The sequence below is a fragment of the Ictalurus punctatus genome, chromosome 6, assembly GCF_001660625.3.
Source record: "Ictalurus punctatus breed USDA103 chromosome 6, Coco_2.0, whole genome shotgun sequence".
NCBI classification, from domain to species: Eukaryota; Metazoa; Chordata; class Actinopteri; order Siluriformes; family Ictaluridae; genus Ictalurus; species Ictalurus punctatus.
In genome coordinates this window covers 3,865,625-3,885,995 of record NC_030421.2, presented here as the reverse complement: position 1 = coordinate 3,885,995, position 20,371 = coordinate 3,865,625, and the positions used below count along the sequence as shown (strand labels likewise).

The window sequence follows — 20,371 nt, the reverse complement described above, 5'->3', positions numbered from 1 at the left end:
GAAATAAAGTCCTTCTGAACACCGTTATATGTAATGCGAAGCCGAGCTGGGTGAAGTATTCCACAGCGAGCGCCCTCAATACCACGAAGTTGACGCCGAACCTCGTTAAACACGGCCTGGGCCCGGGCTATCTTGGCTTTGTAGTCTGGGAAAACGGAGATGGTCAAATCCCTCACTTTAATCTGCTGGGGCTCTCTCACACTGCGTAAAATATCAACACAGTCACTGTGATAGTGGAATCTGCACACAATAGCTCGTGGTCGTTCACCAGGCTTGGGCTTCGGCTGAAGGGTCCGGTGGGACCTTTCCAGAACCGGCTCCTTCTCCAGACCAAACGCCTCTTTTAACAAGGCCGCTACAGCAGCAGTTGTACAGGTGTCAGCGCCCTCTGGAACTCCCACTATCCTAATGTTATTGCGCCATGACCTTGACTCCAAATCCTCACATTTATTCTCTAATTGAGTCACGGTCGCAGTGAGATAGTAGTCTTCATATGAACTATGTCATCGGTGCAACCGGAGAGAGCGTGCCCCATTTCCCCAACAGTACCTTTCAGTGTTGATATGTTAGCATCGGTAGCGACTTTATCACCAGCCTGCTGTGTTTTCATGGCCTGTAGGTCAAGCTGGACAGTAGACAGCACATCCCTGAACATCGCCTGAAACTCCTTTTTAAAAATATCGGCAATGTCCTTCCTCAGTGAAGCCAGCAACTCAAGGTTGAGTGCGGCGAAGTCAGGGTCACCGCTCGGGGACGCGGATTCAGGGGGAGAAGGGGACTCGCTCACGGCGCGCACACTAGGTCTCAGTCGTGTCTGAATGCTACCACGGGTTTTCGTGTTCTTTCCAGACATCTTAAGGTGCCACAAAGTTATAAAAGTGCAAATAAGGAAACGAAGTAGAACAAGTCAAAATATATTGTATGACCAAAAAGCGCTATTTATAATTTAATTATGATTATAATTTGAATCGAAATCAGCAGGAGCCTCCAACTTCGCGTCCTACTCTATCGAACACCGAATTCGAAAGCTTGATGTCTTTTTAATTATATTCATACTCATAAAGGAAAAAGTGTTAATCCATGCCGCTAATCTTAAAACACAAACGAGAGTATGAGAAGAATTATTTACACAAATTCAACAACATTCTCTCGCAGTCAGAAGTGAAGTGAGTGAACAGTTTATTATAAACTCGCGTTCACACTCATGTTGATTTTTGCCTCTTGTGGGTGGGGCCTGTTTTTACTCCCCATGAGAAACAGTATATACTGTACCTTCTAAAGCTAAATAATCCGTGTGAAGATCAGATCAGTTGTGTGTGTGACCTGTTGCTTCGTAGTAGCTTCGTTCACTGATTAGTTTAGCCAAGCGAGCTAACTGTGCTAGCTACGTACACTCATTAGAGGCACCAGATCTCTATTTTCTTTTATGAATAGTGAAATAGTGAAATTCTTCATGAATCACTCTCCCTCACTTCTCTTCCAGGGCAGATTCGAATGCCATCATTGGGTTGTCCAAGCACATCGAGCCCATCCTCAATGCCAACACGGTGTGTCTAACGCTCCCGGGCCTGACAAAGAAGCAGATGGACATGTGCATGAGAAACCCGGACGTCACAGCCTCAGCCATCCAGGGCATCCAGATCGCCATCCACGAGTGCCAGCACCAGTTCAGGGGGCATCGCTGGAACTGCTCAAGCCTCGAGACACGAAACAAGATTCCGTACGAGAGCATCGTCTTCAGCCGAGGTGAGATACAGAAGCGAGTCTGGAAAGGCTTGAGAGGGTCATGACCTGACGCAACGATGTGTTAAGGATTAAACCTTACAAACTTAAGACCTATTTAGACAGGATTAGTTTTACATGTGTATGTGGGTTAATGTAATTATTCCCAGAGTATCTCTGGGATTTGAGTCTGGTTGGAATCCATCACGTCATTAATGCTTGATTTTTTTTTACAGAATGTGTGTGCAGGAATGATTACTCTGTATTTTACCTTCTATAAATTAAACAGTAGAAATAACTCCAGGTAACATATATCCCATCTGAACTGGTAAAGATCACAGTATATCCTGTGGGAAAAGAGGTTTTGTGCTTTTTCTTCAGCATTCACTCTTTTCTATTGAAAACCAAAATTTAAAAAGACACTTTCTGACTTTTTTAAAAGACATATCAGAGAAGTGACACTTTCATCTATCCACTGAGTTCCTAGCACAGGTACAGACAACAAACATGTTATAGTCATGTGACCTACGCTCAGCTACGCCCTGTACACCAAGCGCTTATGATGTAAACAATCCATTTATATCAAAATGAAGTGTGTGTAGTACACGTGAAATTGATCAGAATTACTATAGACATCCTCCAGGAACATTACTCAAGGCACATGTGTCTGGAAAACTAACCCCATCTGAATACTACTCTATCCGATGAAGCGTGTGCGGTCAGGATGAATTGCTGAGATATCACCAGTCCTGATCTTCTGTTCTCCACTCATCTATGGTTCTTCTTACTGTATACTCAGTGTTGTGATGTTGGGAAAGTGACCCGCCTGACACATTCACTCAGCCTGATGGGAAACCAACGAGGAACCTGAGCCGAGTGGAGAAACGTCTTCAAGTTTACAAGTCCAGTCACTTTGACTTACTGCTGCTAGACATGACCTCACCCACTGTGTGATGATTAATGTGGTCGCTGCCTCGCCATCCTGCTCCTCACGAACGTCTCAGTGTCACAGTTGTTTAAAAGATGTGAAAAAGATGTCATGGCCAGACGTGTGAGGGAAAGTTTTTATTGTGTCCTCTGAAGATGTAGAAAAGACGATTGTTGCGGTCGTGTGTCAGATTTAATTAGGATTACGAACAGAGGCGGGCTGAATCACGACACACCGTGACTCTTCAGGTCGGTCTAATAACGGACATACGAGCTGATGACCTCAAAAAGATAGGAACGTTTAAAGCAATGAATTTTATATAGCAGTATCAATATACATAAAGTACAGCAGCATGGTTTAATTAATTCAAAGGGGTTTTTTAATGTATTTTGCCCATACATATATAGTATCATTTCCATAGAATAAGGGACTAATACAGTCACTAGTTGCCACTTTTAAAGAAAAAGAAAGCTAACGAACGCAGATATATATATTATTAATGTGAAAGTGTTACAGATTAGATGAAGCCGATTTGTGAACCACCTTTATTGAATAGGATTATCACTTTCATCCACTTTGTATTAACTGAAGAGGTTTGTGTAAGACGCTTTTTTTTTAATCCCCTGCCACCTGCTCCACCTACAGTCATTGTGTTGTCCTTTAAAGCGAAATAAAATGTAAATAAAATCCATCCGCTGTGGCACTGCGTGCTTTCGGAAACGCGGGTTGCGCGTCGCTCTCCGACTCTGACGCGACTCGTTTAGAGTCAGATCACAATGCTACCTCAAATCCAGACTCGTTTTCAAATGCTACCGAGGCCAGGGTTGAACATAGTGGAACAACCTCCCAAATGCTCCTGTAGACATCGCATCCTCCGTCCAAGCAAGTCTCTCATTGGGCTAGAAGGATGGTGATGTTGATGGACATGAGCTTCCACGCTGCGCTCTCAGTTTCAGAACCAGCGATTTCAGCTCGTCCACATGAGCGCGTGTTAAGAACTGGTATGTCTTTAAACAGATGTAATGTTTTGCACATTTATAGCTCCAGTTGATTCATTTTTCGTCGTTAACAGTGCAGCGTAAAGAAGCAGTGATGCTGGAAAATGTCGTTTTGTACTCTGGGTGCAGATGTTGAGTGAAGTAAGGTTTGACCAGTTTTCCGCACACAAAGAAAAACAGCATAAAAATAGCAACATTCCGAAACGGTTTCTTCTTGACTAGTTGACGATTTCTTTTTTTTATTACTGGTCAACTAGTAAAAATTAATACTCATGCATATCCTACTGTACTGTAGAACTCTAGTTAGATACTAAGTGCATACTACTGAAGTCACAGCTGTATAAATACATAGTCTCTGGATTCAAGTCATTCTTACACAATAGACTAATTGAGTACGCTAACATAGCTAGCTAATGTGTGCGGAGAAGCTTTACTAACTAGTTTAAAGATGCACAAACTAACACCAGAATCCTAATTTAGATGGAGCCTACAGGGGATGTTCTCGGGCCAGGAAAGAAGTAGTGTATCAGCAGTGTGCAGCAGGGTGTGTGTGTGTGTGTGTGTGTGTGTGTGAATTTGCTCTCAGCACTTTCCCAACTCTCAGCGGGCGACAACATAAACCCGTTTAGTTGGTTCGCCGTAACCTAGAGTGACATTTTCCTTCAAACTTTAATTCAATTTCCCACTTCCTGTGCCATCAGTGCAGCCGGCCGTGTCTCGCACTCTGAATTATTCGCTTGATTGATTTGCTCTCGTCAGCTCCGGAGGGAGCCTAAAACAGCATTTCCATGTCCTCCTTAGCGTCCTGGTCTAAAGTGCCATCCGTCCTCTGGCCCCTGCAGAATCACGGCACGGAAAAGATCTTATGCGAGTCCGTGTGTGTGGGATTTTCTTTCTCTTTGTGCATGTGCGTGTGTGTTTGCTCAATAGGTTTGAAATGATAACTGAATGTCATTCAAGTATTTTGCACCAAATCCCCTCCCCGAGGGTGCATGTGGTTCAACACGCACTCTTCTGAAAGCAGCGCATTCCACAGGCTGCCGGCTTCGCACCTTGTAGCTATTACATTCATTAGTCACTAGTTAAACACAGACAAAACAGGACACGGAGGTGAAAAGCCACTACTGAATACAGGACAAGTCCCAATCTGCATGCAGCGTGCTTTCTGACTGACGGCGAGCCGAGACTGAGGCCCAGCACTCCGCCACTTTATAAAGGCAACACACACCAATGTGTACACAAGGGTTACAGGAAATGCACTCGATCAGCCATGACATGTTCAGCATGTGAGGTTTGCTTCATTAGTTTTGCAATGCAACTGAGGCTATTGTAGCTAAAAAGGAATGGAAGCTAATAGCCTGACAGTATTTCATATGTTGTTTCCGAAATTTTTAGGAAGCATTTGCAGCAAAAGGTCTCATTAGCAAAAATCACCTTCTTTTTACCTTCTCTACTAAATCACACCTGTATATTTGCCTTGCTTGTGAATATCTACCACTACTAAGACCACACGTGCTGCTCTGCAGAAGCAGAGCTGAATCACTGCTCAGTGAGCAAACTAGCCAGTTTGGGTGTTTTCATTTTTATCATGTGCTAACTGTTGACCGTAAAAAAAAATCGTTCAGGAAAATGATTTTGAATAAAATCTCAATCTAAAAATGTATTGGCAATTCCATAGTAGGTCAGGACATCAGAGAGATTAGTCAACTTGCTTTGCTGTAAACTGTGAAGTCTGCTATCGATTTTAGCCATCTGATCACCTCGTAGCAGCGCATTGTCATTCCTGTACTGGACTTCTTTTCATTCATTTTCTTGGATACGAGCTTTTCATGCGTTTTCACAAGCCCTGACTAGCTGGCTGATGTTTTACAGTGTCCCGTTGTTGTTAAAAAACAAAAGAAAGAATACACCGATTTAGTTTGTTTGTTTATTCAGCTAACTTCTTTTGTGTGGTGGTAAAGACACCACAGTGTGTTCACATATCGCCTAAAATCACTCCGTAGGTAACATAATGCTTCATGAAGGATGATGTACTGTAGCTAGCTTGCTAGTCCCAGGATATTTAATCTTATCTTGCTGCTGTTTGCTATGCACTGACCTAGCTGCTGCTAGTTTGGGATTATCAATAGCGAATAAATACACAAAGTATGAGACGTTTTAATGTTCCTTGTAAGTTAAAGTGTATGCCTTTCTTTGATTAAATATGAAATCTGGATGCTCAACAGTGCTGCTAATGTAGAATGCTGATCTAGCATAGAACATGTCTTTTTTTGTGTGTGCTAAACTCTTGCTGTAAAGACCCGATGAACACTGGAGAGTGAGGAACACCAGTCTACCAGCCTTATGTCCCTTAACTACACGTTAGCCTCACATCTAGCTGAGTGTTTCTCATTCCCCAAGTTCAAAAATAAGTGTTTTACGTGTGGTGGCGGCGACGGCTCTTTCCCTCTTTCCCTTGTTAAAAGCTTTTGATTCCAGCAGGCCTGAGGAACTGTAGCCTGTTTAGCCCTAAGTCGCTCTTTCATGTCCTTCTTTAATTCTCCATCTACCCTTGAAAGTGATTTAGGAAGGCAAGCAGCCTTTATGAGCTCTACGTTTATTATTGTTTGAGACCATTAGCTGCTCCCGATCCCCTGTGGTCACCTGTTTCCATCTGTCTTTCTCTCTCTCTCTCTCTCTCTCTCTCTCTCTCTCTCTCTCTCTCTCTCTCTCTGTATGCCCTGTAAAAGAAAGGGAAGAAAAGAAAGGCATGTTCAGTAACTCAGTGCTGTAATGTTTCACTACCGTGTCTGGAGGAATGTCTTTAATTAAACGGGAAAGACGTAAAGTACGAATGTGGTGCCCTTTGTTTTCCACTGATACTGTGTTTATAAATATGTATGGAAAATAAAGCTAAAAGTCTTTATAAACACAACAGCATAGGCAAATATATCAGATTAATAACTTATTAACTTTTTTTTTTTTAAAGCATTCATAAAAACTACAAACAGCATACCCCAGGTCACTTTACACTGCGGAACAAGTTGGTTCCTGTTGTCACTTACGCTACAGCAGCTATAAACAGTCGTTCCCTCACCAGTCTCTCTTTATTCTCTCTCTTTATCCTCTCTCTTTATTCTCTCTCTTTAAGTTTTTGAGCTTTATGCACCTCGGAGAAAGGAAGTGCGCATGTCTAAGAGCATGATTTACGGCGTACACTCGTATGGATACGAGCATCGATGCTTCCCTAATAACACTGTTTCTGTAGTGAGTGCTGAGTGTGTTAAATGTGTGTTTCTCTGTGTGTGTATATGTCAGGGTTCAGGGAGAGCGCGTTTGCATACGCTATCGCCGCAGCAGGAGTGCTACACTCTGTCTCTAATGCCTGCTCCATGGGGAAACTGAAGGCGTGTAGCTGCGATGAGAAGCGGCGTGGAAATGAAGAAGTCTTCCGTCAGAAGCTGAACCGATTGCAGCTGGAGGCCATCCACCATGGCAAGGGCATGGTGCACGGCGTGATGGAGGAGCGAGGGGGTGTCCTGGAGGACCATGGGGGGGCCAAAGGGGGCGGAGCTTTGGAGGAGTGGGAGTGGGGGGGGTGCAGTCCCAATGTGGAGTTCGGGGAGAAGTTCTCTAAAGACTTCCTGGACTCGAGAGAGACCTACAGAGACATCCACGCCCGGATGAGACTGCACAACAACCGTGTAGGACGACAGGTGTGTAACTCTGTATGTGTGTGAGTGTAAATATGTATAATTTTACACTTTTAGCGTGACACAGCAACCAACACAATTCAAGTGAAAAACAAACAAAAAGACTGATTTGATCGTTTTCTTCCACTCTTACTTGAAAAATGCTCTAGCTCTATCAGATAGTGAAGGGATCTCCTGTGCACAGCCCTCTTCATGTCATTCCACAGGTTTACAGTAGGATTTAGATCAGAGCTCTTACTGGGCCATTCCAAAACATTGAGCCTCTTCTTCTTCTTCTTCTTTTGTTGACTTGGATTTGTGCTTTGGGTCATTATTGTGCTGGAAGGTCAAATGTTTCTTCATCTTCACCCATCTAGGAGAGGACTGCAGGGGTTTTTTTGTTTGTTGCCAAAGTAGATCCATGGAGCTATCCATGATTCCCTTTATCTTGATTAAAGCCCCTGTCCCAGCTGAAGAGAAATTGCCTCAGAGTGTGATGCTGCCACCACCATGCTTCACCATTAGTGTGCTGTTCTTTAGGTGATAAGCTGTCTTACTTTTTGCAAATTATGTTCAAAAAGTTCTACCTTAGTCTCATCAGACCATAACACATTTTGCCACATGGTTTGGGGTGATTTAGGTGGTTTAAATGTGATTTAAGACTACAAGAGGCAGACCAGATCAAGATTTGAATTCAAAAGTCAAGGGACAAAAAAGGTCTTGGTGCAGTAAAATTGATTGCCTGTGATTATTATTCGTCTTAGATTATATGGAGCGTCTGCTGTGAATGGGCTGTTACTATAGAAACAATAATGTGTTAAAATGAGTGCATTCATTTAAACTTATCCTTCATGTTGATGTGTAATATGTAATGTCCATAACAGACAATTGTGCTTCTACTATTGCAATAACCACCAGCCACCAAATGTTAATTCTCAACATTGGAGTCACATGCTCCATTACAAAGGTCATTGTATATTTTTTCCCTTTTTCTTTTTTCCCTAAAATGGTTCTGGAAATTTGCTTATCACTTGAATTTTGATAGTTGCTATAGCATATTAAATGTGGAAAAAAGATCTGACATCATTTATCTTGGTTTCATTTTTTACATCAACAATGTACGTGCAAATGTGCGTGCATTTGAGGTCTGACATCATGTATGGAAATGTGGGTCATATAAGTCATATAAGGAAATATGGGCGTGTCTGAAACTTGGAAACTTGGAATGGAAACTTGGAAATGGAAACTTGGTATGGAAACTTGGGCATGACTGAGTTTATATATGGTAACGTGGGCATGTCCGAGGTTACGTATGGAAACGTGGGCATGGCCGAGGTTACATATGGAAGTGTGGGCATGTCCGAGCATATGTATGGAAGTGTGGACATGTCCGAGGTTACGTATGGAAGTGTGGGCATGTCCGATGTTATATATGGAAACGTGGGCATGTCCGAGGATACGTATGGAAAAGTGGATGTGTATGAGGTCATATAAGAAAATGTGGGTGTGTCTCAGGTTATATATGTAACTCCCTCAGAGTACAAGCTCACTAAGTACTAAGCTAACACCCTCTGTGAGCATGTAGTGTGTGTGAATCCACAGGCTTTGGTGTTTGAGTGTATGGGAGATGGATCAGCTTTATGTTCTTTTCACTGTGTGTTAAAGTGATGTTTCAAAGATGAGTGCTTCTTTACACACACACACACTCACACACTTTTTGATCCGCCTTTGATGCTCAGATTTCATGGACATTAAACACTCGGTGTGACGGTCGATACTCTGGTTCTGTGCTCCAGGTTTGTTTTATGTAAAGAACAGAGACTTGTGGCATTGTGTAAATGATCAGGAAGGGTCTCGCTCTCTCTCACGCACACACACACACACACAGACACACACCTTATCCATGCTCAATTACCTGCAGCACAAGTCTGTTTCATCTGCACTGAAAACCCCCTCAGACACTTTAACCAGTAGCAACATATTCACAATTACAGGCTTAGGCTAAAGCAAACAGCTGCATTCCCCCCGACACACACACACACACACACACAAACCGTAGGGTGGGATTCGGAATGTACCAGTGCATGCTGTTCCTTGCCATGTTCTTGTTGGTGGGTTTCAGTGTGAGATGTTGGGGATTTATCGTTTGTTGCTAATATGATTAGCGTTATTGTTAGAGTTAGCAGTATGGTTAAAGCTACTGCTATAGCTAGAGTTCGATTTAAATGTGAATTTAAATGAAATGTAAGACTAGATTTAAACGTAAACATAGATCATCCTGTCTATGGTGTATGGATCCGGGTTATAACGTATCGATCTGGGTGATATACAGTAGTAGGTATATATAATTATATATAATTAAAAATTTTGTGGCATTAAATTGGATTTTTATATATGTTTGAAAAGGTCATGGACTTTTATGGAAACACATTCCTTTGTAATTTGATTGTGACTCTCGGACACACCTTTGCAGCTCATAGTTTAGCTGATTTTAATATCCTTCTTCATTAGTGCTCGTTCTCTGTTATTAGATAAGAGTATGATGATGAGAAATGACATGAGATGAGCGTGATATTGCATTTTACAGGATATAATGGAGACGTGGTGTGTCTGCTCAGCTCGCTCCCACTGTGGGAAACTGCACATTGTTTGCTGCTTCCCTCCTGCGTAATTTCTCCCTGTATCGTTCCATCAGTCCATTTCTGCTCCGCTTGATTGTTCAGACAAAACCCACGAGAGATAATAGGGGGTGGTTTTTCTTCTGAACTGGCCGGCCGTCCGCTCCGGACACTCAATGAGCCATGAAACTATTTCCTTATGCACATAGACACACCAGGACACATAACTGTGTTTATGTATTGGTGAGCTTTTCTTAGCCAAGCTCATACGTCTCAGTATGTTCATCATTGCAGTTGTAGTCTGAGCGCTAACTCATAATGAATAAGAATATAAATATCTTTTTTAAAAATAGATAAACATATAACAATTATACACAATAGAAGCTGTGATTTGTCTCAGAGACGCTCAACTCATCCACACTGGACACAAAATGAGCCATGAAATTATTTTCCTGTCACACAGACACAAACAAACACACTGAGGCGGGACATGTTGATGTTCCCTCTGCAGGCCTTTGTCTCATGTTAATGTTTTGGGTGAACTGCATGAGGTTTGGTTCTTCTGGCATCTGCACGTTAAGGTGTGTTTAACAGATTGTTCAGACATTTTTTTTCAACAGTTCAGAGTCAGGATTAGCGTTAGTTAGCGTGCAGCCTTATTAGGGTAGGATTAAATAACATGATGTGGTACTTTAAGAATTATCAACGGGATACTGGAGTCTGAAAAGTGGAGAAGATAAACAAAGAGCTTCATCAGTAATACTACTGCTGTTCAAACATACCTCATAGTGATGTAATAACTTAAGTGATAATAGACATGCCCTCTGCCTTGATGTTACTGTTATTACATTTCACACTTATCAGCTGTAATGTCTTAATCTGAGCTATGACATGCCGATATGGAGTAAAACATGTTAGTGCAGGCTACAGAATGTCAATTTGGGTTACATGAATCATTACAGTGTGTCATTGTAGGTTACATCTTATCGATCCAAGTTACTTCATATTATTGTGGGTTACAGAGTGTCATTCCCATGTACAGCGTGTCATTCCAGGCTACAGCGTTTCATTCCAGGCTACAGCGTGTCAGTCCAGGTTACAGTGGGTCATTCCCATGTACAGCGTGTCATTCCAGGTTACAGCATGTCAGTCCAGGTTACAGTATGTCACTCCCATGGACAGCGTGTCATTCCAGGTTACAGCATGTCAGTCCAGGCTACAGCGTGTCATTCCAGGCTACAGTGTGTCATTCCAGGCTACAGTGTGTCATTCCAGGCTACAGAGTGTCATTCCAGGCTACAGCGTGTCATTCCAGGCTACAGCGTTTCATTCCAGGCTACAGCGTGTCAGTCCAGGCTACAGAGTGTCATTCCCATGTACAGCGTGTCATTCCAGGCTACAGCGTTTCATTCCAGGCTACAGAGTGTCATTCCCATGTACAGCGTGTCATTCCAGGCTACAGCGTTTCATTCCAGGCTACAGAGTGTCAGTCCAGGCTACAGAGAGTCATTCCCATATACAGCGTGTCAGTCCAGGCTACAGCGTGTCAGTCCAGGCTACAGAGTGTCATTCCCATGTACAGCGTGTCAGTCCAGGCTACAGCGTGTCAGTCCAGGCTACAGTGTGTCATTCCCATGTACAGCGTGTCAGTCCAGGCTACAGAGTGTCAGTCCAGGTTACAGTGTGTCATTCCCATGTACAGCGTGTCAGTCCAGGCTACAGAGTGTCATTCCCATGTACAGCGTGTCAGTCCAGGCTACAGCGTGTCAGTCCAGGCTACAGTGTGTCATTCCCATGTACAGCGTGTCAGTCCAGGCTACAGCGTGTCAGTCCAGGTTACAGTGGGTCATTCCCATGTACAGCGTGTCATTCCAGGTTACAGCATGTCAGTCCAGGTTACAGTATGTCACTCCCATGTACAGCGTGTCATTCCAGGTTACAGCATGTCAGTCCAGGCTACAGCGTGTCATTCCAGGCTACAGTGTGTCATTCCAGGCTACAGTGTGTCATTCCAGGCTACAGCGTGTCATTCCAGGCTACAGCGTGTCATTCCAGGCTACAGCGTTTCATTCCAGGCTACAGCGTGTCAGTCCAGGCTACAGAGTGTCATTCCCATGTACAGCGTGTCATTCCAGGCTACAGCGTTTCATTCCAGGCTACAGAGTGTCATTCCCATGTACAGCGTTTCATTCCAGGCTACAGCGTTTCATTCCAGGCTACAGAGTGTCAGTCCAGGCTACAGAGTGTCATTCCCATGTACAGCGTGTCAGTCCAGGCTACAGCGTGTCAGTCCAGGCTACAGAGTGTCATTCCCATGTACAGCGTGTCAGTCCAGGCTACAGAGTGTCAGTCCAGGCTACAGAGTGTCATTCCCATGTACAGCGTGTCAGTCCAGGCTACAGCGTGTCAGTCCAGGCTACAGAGTGTCATTCCCATGTACAGCGTGTCAGTCCAGGCTACAGAGTGTCAGTCCAGGCTACAGAGTGTCATTCCCATGTACAGCGTGTCAGTCCAGGCTACAGCGTGTCATTCCAGGCTACAGCGTGTCATTCCCATGTATAGCGTGTCAGTCCAGGCTACAGAGTGTCAGTCCAGGTTACAGTGTGTCATTCCCATGTATAGCGTGTCAGTCCAAATGATAATGCATTAGTCTGAGCTATATCATGTTAGTATTCCTTTTAGACTTAAACCTAGCATTAGCTGTTCACACTGGGAGTTTGGTACATTTGGTCAAGTGTGAAAGCAGTACCAGTCCCAGGAATAGACCTTTGGGCATTTCAACTTTGGTGCTCTGTTGTTTACTTCACGAGAACTCATGTGTGTGCTGTACATGTGTAGCTTCAGGTTGAACATCAAATACCATGATCGGTGCCTAGAACTGCATGCACAGCAGAAATGCTTCAATAATAATTCCCATTATGAAAAATCACATACATTTAACATGTGGCACAAGCACTACAGTTGGAGTTAGCACTCGTTGTCTTGGCTGAGCTTTCACAGTAGTGTCAGGATGTTTAAGTTCATGTTTCAGCATTGCCTATTTCCGAGTGATTGATTGCTGGTTCATCCCAGCACTCTCATTGCCATGTGTGATTAACATGACTTCTGTTTAGGTTGGATAGAAGATAAAAGGAGTTGGAAGCTATGAGTTTGTTGATACGAAGTGTAGCTGCTATGATGGTGTTCAGGAACATGGCAGCCGATTTGGCCGAGTGTGATTGTGAGAGGAAACGAGGAGGAGAGGTAAAGTGTAAAAGAAAGTAAATGTGCAACTGAAACAAGCTGCTGGCAGGAGGTGAGCAGTGGAGGAGCAGGAGCACATGCCACATCACGGATCAGTGCTTAACAAGTTCAGTGTGCTGAAAGGAGTATCATCAACCTGTCACACGTCTCCTCTCACCTCATTATCCTGCAATCATCATCTCAGCTTTTACTGCCATAAACTCACCTCCACAGCATGCCATGAGCTCACCTCCACCTAACACTGTAAACTGGCCTCCACCTCTCACTGTAAACTGGCCTCCACCCCTCAATGTAAACTGGCCTCCACCTCAAACTGTAAACTGGCCTCCACCCCTCAATGTAAACTGGCCTCCACCTCACACTGTAAACTGGCCTCCACCTCAAACTGTAAACTGGCCTCCACCCCACACTGTAAACTGGCCTCCACCTCACACTGTAAACTGGCCTCCACCCCTCAATGTAAACTGGCCTCCACCTCTCAATATAAACTGGCCTCCACCTCACACTGTAAACTGGCCTCCACCTCACACTGTAAACTGGCCTCCACCCCTCAATGTAAACTGGCCTCCACCTCTCACTGTAAACTGGCCTCCACCTCAAACTGTAAACTGGCCTCCACCTCTCAATGTAAAGTCACCTCCACCTCTCAATATAAACTGGCCTCCACCTTACACTGTAAACTGGCCTCCACCCCTCAATGTAAACTGGCCTCCACCCCTCAATGTAAACTGGCCTCCACCCCTCAATGTAAACTGGCCTCCACCCCTCAATGTAAACTGGCCTCCACCTCTCAATATAAACTGGCCTCCACCTCACACTGTAAACTGGCCTCCACCTCACACTGTAAACTGGCCTCCACCCCTCAATGTAAACTGGCCTCCACCTCTCACTGTAAACTGGCCTCCACCCCTCAATGTAAAGTCACCTCCACCTCTCAATATAAACTGGCCTCCACCTTACACTGTAAACTGGCCTCCACCTCTCACTGTAAACTGGCCTCCACCTCAAACTGTAAACTGGCCTCCACCTCTCAATGTAAAGTCACCTCCACCTCTCAATATAAACTGGCCTCCACCTTACACTGTAAACTGGCCTCCACCTCACACTGTAAACTGGCCTCCACCCCTCAATGTAAACTGGCCTCCACCCCTCAATGTAAACTGGCCTCCACCCCTCAATGTAAACTGGCCTCCACCTCAAACTGTAAACTGGCCTCCACCTCTCAATGTAAACTGGCCTCCACCTCAAACTGTAAACTGGCCTCCACCTCTCAATGTAAACTGGCCTCCACTGCCCCGGGCATTTTATAAAAAAAAATTTACCTTTTAAAAATCCAATTTATTTTATTAATGGCTCATTTAAATACATTTCAAATTAAAAATGGATAATATAAAATTATATTTTTTGTTTAAAAAAAATACAAAATAAGTGAAAATTTAAAATTATGAAATATTACATTTAAAATAGATTTATCTACTATTAATGTAAATGTGTTTAATGTATTGAATGTGTTAATGTATGAAGATGGAGGTTTTAATTGATGGAACAAAAAGAAAAGTTTTTATCAGTCTATAAAGTAAAGTAAAGCATAAATAAATAATATGACCTGACTGCAGAGGATTGTGTGTAAATGATGGGGATGAGTGAGAGCTGAGAGAGAGAGAGAGAGAGAGAGAGAGAGAAAGATGATGTGCAGGTGGAGGAGGAGATTAAACCCCGCCTCTCTGTCAAGAAGTGAGGAATGTAGTGTGGTCGTTGGGGTTAACATGCCTCCTCATGCCCACCCTCTGCTCATCACACCAAACACTCCTGATTACAGCTGCTGGCCATTTCGCACTCAAGCACACACACACACACACACACACACACATACATACATACACACATGTACATACACACACGCATATATACACACACACAATCCGTGATTTGTGACAGTTGGGTAATTACACTGTCACACACACAAACACACAGACACACACACACGCATACAGACACACACACTCCGTGATTTGTGACAGTTGGGTAATTACACTGACAAACACACACACACACACACACACACACACACACATATTTCAAAAGGTTTTACACTTCAAACACAGTGGGAAGTAAAACGGGTTTCACCTTTTTTTCTCTCTGATCATGGGGGAACACTTCCAAACACAGATCAATTAGTTTGTGTGTGTATGAGAGAGAGAGAGAGAGAGAGAGAGAGGGAGAGAGAGGGAGAGAGAGCGAGCGAGGAAGTATTTATTCTAATATAACAGCATGTGTACGTCAAACACTCGGCGACTAAAACATACAGGAGCTCATAGATCTGTATGGAAAAGTCTGGAGAGAGAGAGAGAGTGTTGAGGAGTGTACAGCATGTTGATTGGTGCAGAGCAAGAGCAGAAGAACATCTGGCCGGTTAATTGCAGGAGAGAGGAGCCGAGTTTTCTATAAAGCAGCACCACACTGAGATCAAACACACCACACTGGGAACACACTCAGACCACAGGCCATACACACACACACACACACACACACACAGACACACACACACACACACACAATGTTTAGGGTGAACATTTTATCTTTTGCCACTACTATAATAATAATTATAATTATAATAATAATAATAATCGTCATCATCATCATAATAATAATAGTATCATGATGAAAGAGGAACCTCTAGGTGTGATAGATAGATAGAAAGATAGATAGATAGATAGATAGATAGATAGATAGATAGATAGATAGATAGATAGATGGATGACTCAGGGCTGAATGTGCATGTGTCACTTGCCCGTTCCTTCACCATCTCTTGATGGTGCTCTTGATGAACTTCTCAACTGGTGTTACATTTCTGCTTTGATGAGGCTGAGGGGGCGTCCCCTAAGAAACCACACACACACGCTCATCAAAGTTTTAGCTGGAACACATAACACATTTTGGAAATGTTTCCCTATTACACGTCCACATGAACACCATCATCAGTCCACTGTGGGCAAACTGATCTCAGATTCTCAGAACTGCTGTTGTACTTCCTGTTTCACACATCCCTTCCTGTTTGGGCCCCACCCCCGGAGCCATCAGGGGCTGTTGTAGGGAAAAGTTTCAATCAGAGCTGCTGACGTTTCTCTGATCACACAGGACATGAGCAGGCATGTCCACTTCCTACACCACTGCAGGGGTAACGAGGGCTTCTCTCTCCAAATTCTTCTCTTCCCATACAAGTCATGTTTTCATTACAGAGGTGTACGAGCTAACATTTCTCATTATAACATTATTTTGGGCGCCATAAATGTTCCCATATTCCCTATACCATCCGTTGGAGAATTATCTGCCCTATGTACTACACTAGTGCATGCACACTTGGCTACATATCATGTGATGCTTCCACAATCACAGATTTATCCAATGAGAATTAAGTGTGTTATAGTGGGGAGGAGTTGAGCTAATGACTGCGTATGGGGACTTAGTAGTTAGCACGTTTGCCTCGCACCCCCAGGGTCGGGGGCTCGAATCCCACCTCCGCCCTGTGTGTGTGCGGCGCTTGCAATGGCATCAGAACTACCAAACTGCCACTGCTGGGCCCCCGAGCAAAGCCCTTAACCATCAACTGCCATAAATAAATGTCAATATATTATTGGTGTGTGTGTGTAATAATATAAGTTGCTTAGATACAGTAATTAACACTGTGTAAGTTTTTTGCTGAAACACAATATGTGTGTGTGTGTGTGTGTGTGTGTGTGTGTGTGTGTGTGTGTGTGTGTGTGTGTGTGTGTGTGTGTGTGTGTGTGTCTGTCAGTATGAGGGTGGCCCTCACTTCCTTTCAGTAATTGGATCTGAGGTTTGTTAAATGAAGCTGACAGACAAAGGAAGGGAGGATTAGTCCTGCATGTACACACTCGTGCACACACACACACGCGCGTACACACACACACACACACACACACACACACACACACACACACACACAGGTTATCATGGATGAAAAAATCATTAGCCTGAGATTATACTAGATTACATGTCAGTTTTTCATTAGCGCAGGTTCAGCTGGCTGTTGATGTAATGCTCACCAAAGAAGGAAATAAATCTACTTCCTGTGGACTTCTTGTTAAACATAACATGCTCTGATCGGTTCATATATTTACATATTTGTCATTTGAGTATTGTGGAGCACTAATCTTTTCCAAAAAACCCTCAATTCGAACATGAGTTACTTTCACACTAGGCTATGATCAAGCTCCATTTCAGTGGCTTTTCTTTCTCAGCTTTTGATGCTTGTTTCCTGTCTCCCAGGTGGTGTTGGATCACATGCGGCGGAAGTGTAAATGTCACGGCACGTCAGGAAGCTGCCAGCTTAAAACATGTTGGCAGGTGACCCCTGATTTCCGGCTAGTGGGCTCGCTGCTGAAAGAGCGCTTCAACCTAGCTGCACTGATCAAAACACACAACCGCAACACGGGCCAAGTGGAGCATGTACCTCAGCATCAGCACCAGCACCACCACCATCACCATCATCATCACCACCATCATCATAATCATCAAAACCACCATCACCACCATCCCCCGCAGCACCAGCGGCGACGCAACAACGCCAACGAGCTCGTCTACTTTGAGAAGTCTCCAGATTTCTGCGAAAGTGACATCGAGTCGGACTCGGCGGGGACGCAGGGACGCATCTGCAACAAGACGAGCCAGGGCATGGACAACTGCGAGAGCCTGTGCTGTGGGCGGGGACACAACATCCTGCAGCAGACACGACGCGAACGCTGCAACTGCAAGTTCCACTGGTGCTGCTACGTCGTGTGTGAGGAGTGCAGGGTAAGCGAGTGGGTCAGCGTCTGCAAGTGACAACAGCTGACACCTGTATAAACCAATAAATATATAAACGTCCAGTGATGGGGAGGGACAAAAGGGCAGGACAAAGATGATGGACACGAGACTTCAGACATTTTCCCAAAGGACTGCTAGCATTCTGTTCTCTGTAGTAGAACAGAAAATAAAAGAACCACTTGTTGGAGTGTAACGTGTAGCTCTGCCCCCTCGTGCCCACTCTTGCCACTCACAGTAGTTATGCACTGTGTCATTTCAGAAAAAAAAAACATTTTTTAAATGAAATATAGTATCTCACAAAAGTGAGTGCACCCCTCACATTTTTGTAAATATTTGATGATATCTTTTCATGTGACGACACTGAAGAAATGACACTTTGCTACAATGTAAAGTAGTGAGTGTACAGCTTGTGTAACAGTGTAAATTTGCCATCCCCTCAAAATAACTCAACACACAGACATTAATGTCTAAACCGCTGGCAACAAAAGTGAGTACACCCCTAAGTGAAAATGTCCAAAATTGGGCCCAATTAGCCATTATCCCTCCCCGGTGTCATGTGACTTGTTAGTGTTACAAGGTCCCAGGTGTGAATGGGGAGCAGGTGTGTTAAATTTGGTGTCATCGCTCTCACACTCCCTCATACTGGTCACTGGAAGTTCAACATGGCACCTCATGGCAAAGAACTCTCTGAGGATCTGAAAAAAAGAGTTGTTGCTCTACATAAAGATGGCGTAGGCTATAAGAAGATTGCCAAGAGCCTGACACTGAGCTGCAGCACGGTGGCCAAGACCATACAGCGGTTTAAACAGGACAGGTTCCACTCAGAACAGGCCTCGCCATGGTCGACCAAAGAAGTTGAGTGCACGTGCTCAGCGTCATATCCAGAGGTTGTGTTTGGGAAATAGACGTATGAGTGCTGCCAGCATTGCTGCAGATGGTGGTGGGAGTGTCATGGTCTGCGGCTGCATGAGAGCTGCCGGCACTGGGGAGCTACAGTTCATTGAGGGAACCATGAATGCCAACATGTACTGTGACATACTGAAGCAGAGCATGACCAGTATGCAGTATTCCAGCACGATAACGACCCCAAACACACCTCCAAGATGACCACTGCCTTGCTAAAGAAGCTGAGGGTGAAGGTGATGGACTGGCCAAGCATGTCTCCCTATTGAGCATCTGTGGGGCATCCTCAAACGGAAGGTGGAGGAGCACAAAGTCTCTAACATCCACCAGCTCCGTGATGTCGTCATGGAGGAGTGGAAGAGGACTCCAGTGGCAACCTGTGAAGCTCTGGTGAACTCCATGCCCAAGTGGGTTAAGGCAGTGCTGGAAAATAATGGTGGCCACGCAAAATATTGACACTTTGGGCCCATTTTGGACATTTTCACTTAGGGGTGTACTCACTTTTGTTGCCAGCGGTTTAAACATTAATGTCTGTGTGTGGAGTTATTTTGAGGGGACGGCAAATTTACACTGTTACACAAGCTGTACACTCACTACTTTACATTGTAGCAAAGTGTCATTTCTTCAGTGTTGCCACATGAAAAGATATCATCAAATATTTGCAAAAATGTCAGGGGTGTACTCACTTTTGTGAGATACTGTAAGTTAAGGTTATTAATACAAAAAATATATTGTGGATGATCACTAGAGAGCGCTCAATAACATCGCTAACTTTTAATGTTTATCTGTAAAGATCTCAGAGTAGCGGCAGTGGAGGTGAGTGACTCTCTGGTTCACAGGATGCAGACAACAAAAAAAAGATCCACCGTATTTATCCACTATGCACAGAGCCTTTGGTTTATTCCTCCATGTTTATATGTTTTAACACTTTCGTCTACGTGTAACACAAACTTGTTGGTGATTTTCTGGACTGTAAGCCACACCCACAGAAATTCAGACACAAACAAGCAATATACACGCCATTTTCCTGTAAGGGCATTTTTATTTTCCATAACGTTTGTACCGCTCCATTATTAGTGTTGCCATGGTAATTAACAATGATGACCATGGAAACCTTGATGTTCAGTTTGTAAGGAGCTTCTCCACAAAGCTAACAGTCATGTAGTTTATCACATGCAGCGTGAAATTAGCGTAAATTCCAGAGTAGCACACTTGCCGTAAAACCCCTTCAAGATCGTCAAGAGTTCTTTAAGGGTTCTTTAACAACTGAAGAAGTCCCCATCACACCATTTTCTCAGGAGCTACTTTCCCGTCCTAGCTAACAATCACATGAAGCCAGTGTTATGTGCTGTTTTGAACCTGATCGTAAATATTGGCACCCAGTTAAGAAGCACAGATTCATCATTCAGGACTCAAATGCTGTTGGTTATTATTACTTCTCTAGCATAAACAATATTATGA

The 20,371-nt window shown here is 43.9% G+C and overlaps 1 protein-coding gene and 1 long non-coding RNA gene across 2 annotated transcripts in view; both read left to right on the top strand.

The window, feature by feature from the left end:
• The window catches only part of LOC128632904 (uncharacterized), a 108,818-nt gene extending 88,447 nt beyond the window's left edge, over positions 1–20,371 (top strand). The window contains exon 2 of the long non-coding RNA XR_008396528.1: positions 18,822–20,371. This is a non-coding gene — a long non-coding RNA (uncharacterized LOC128632904). The remainder of the gene's footprint in view (positions 1–18,821) is intronic.
• wnt10a (wingless-type MMTV integration site family, member 10a) overlaps positions 1–20,371 on the top strand; it is a 26,320-nt gene extending 5,949 nt beyond the window's left edge. The window contains exons 2-4 of the mRNA XM_017469057.3: positions 1,484–1,746; positions 6,946–7,343; positions 17,471–20,371. Of these exons, the coding sequence (XP_017324546.1) occupies positions 1,484–1,746; positions 6,946–7,343; positions 17,471–18,025 (1,216 nt within the window). The 3' untranslated portion in view covers positions 18,026–20,371. The remainder of the gene's footprint in view (positions 1–1,483; positions 1,747–6,945; positions 7,344–17,470) is intronic.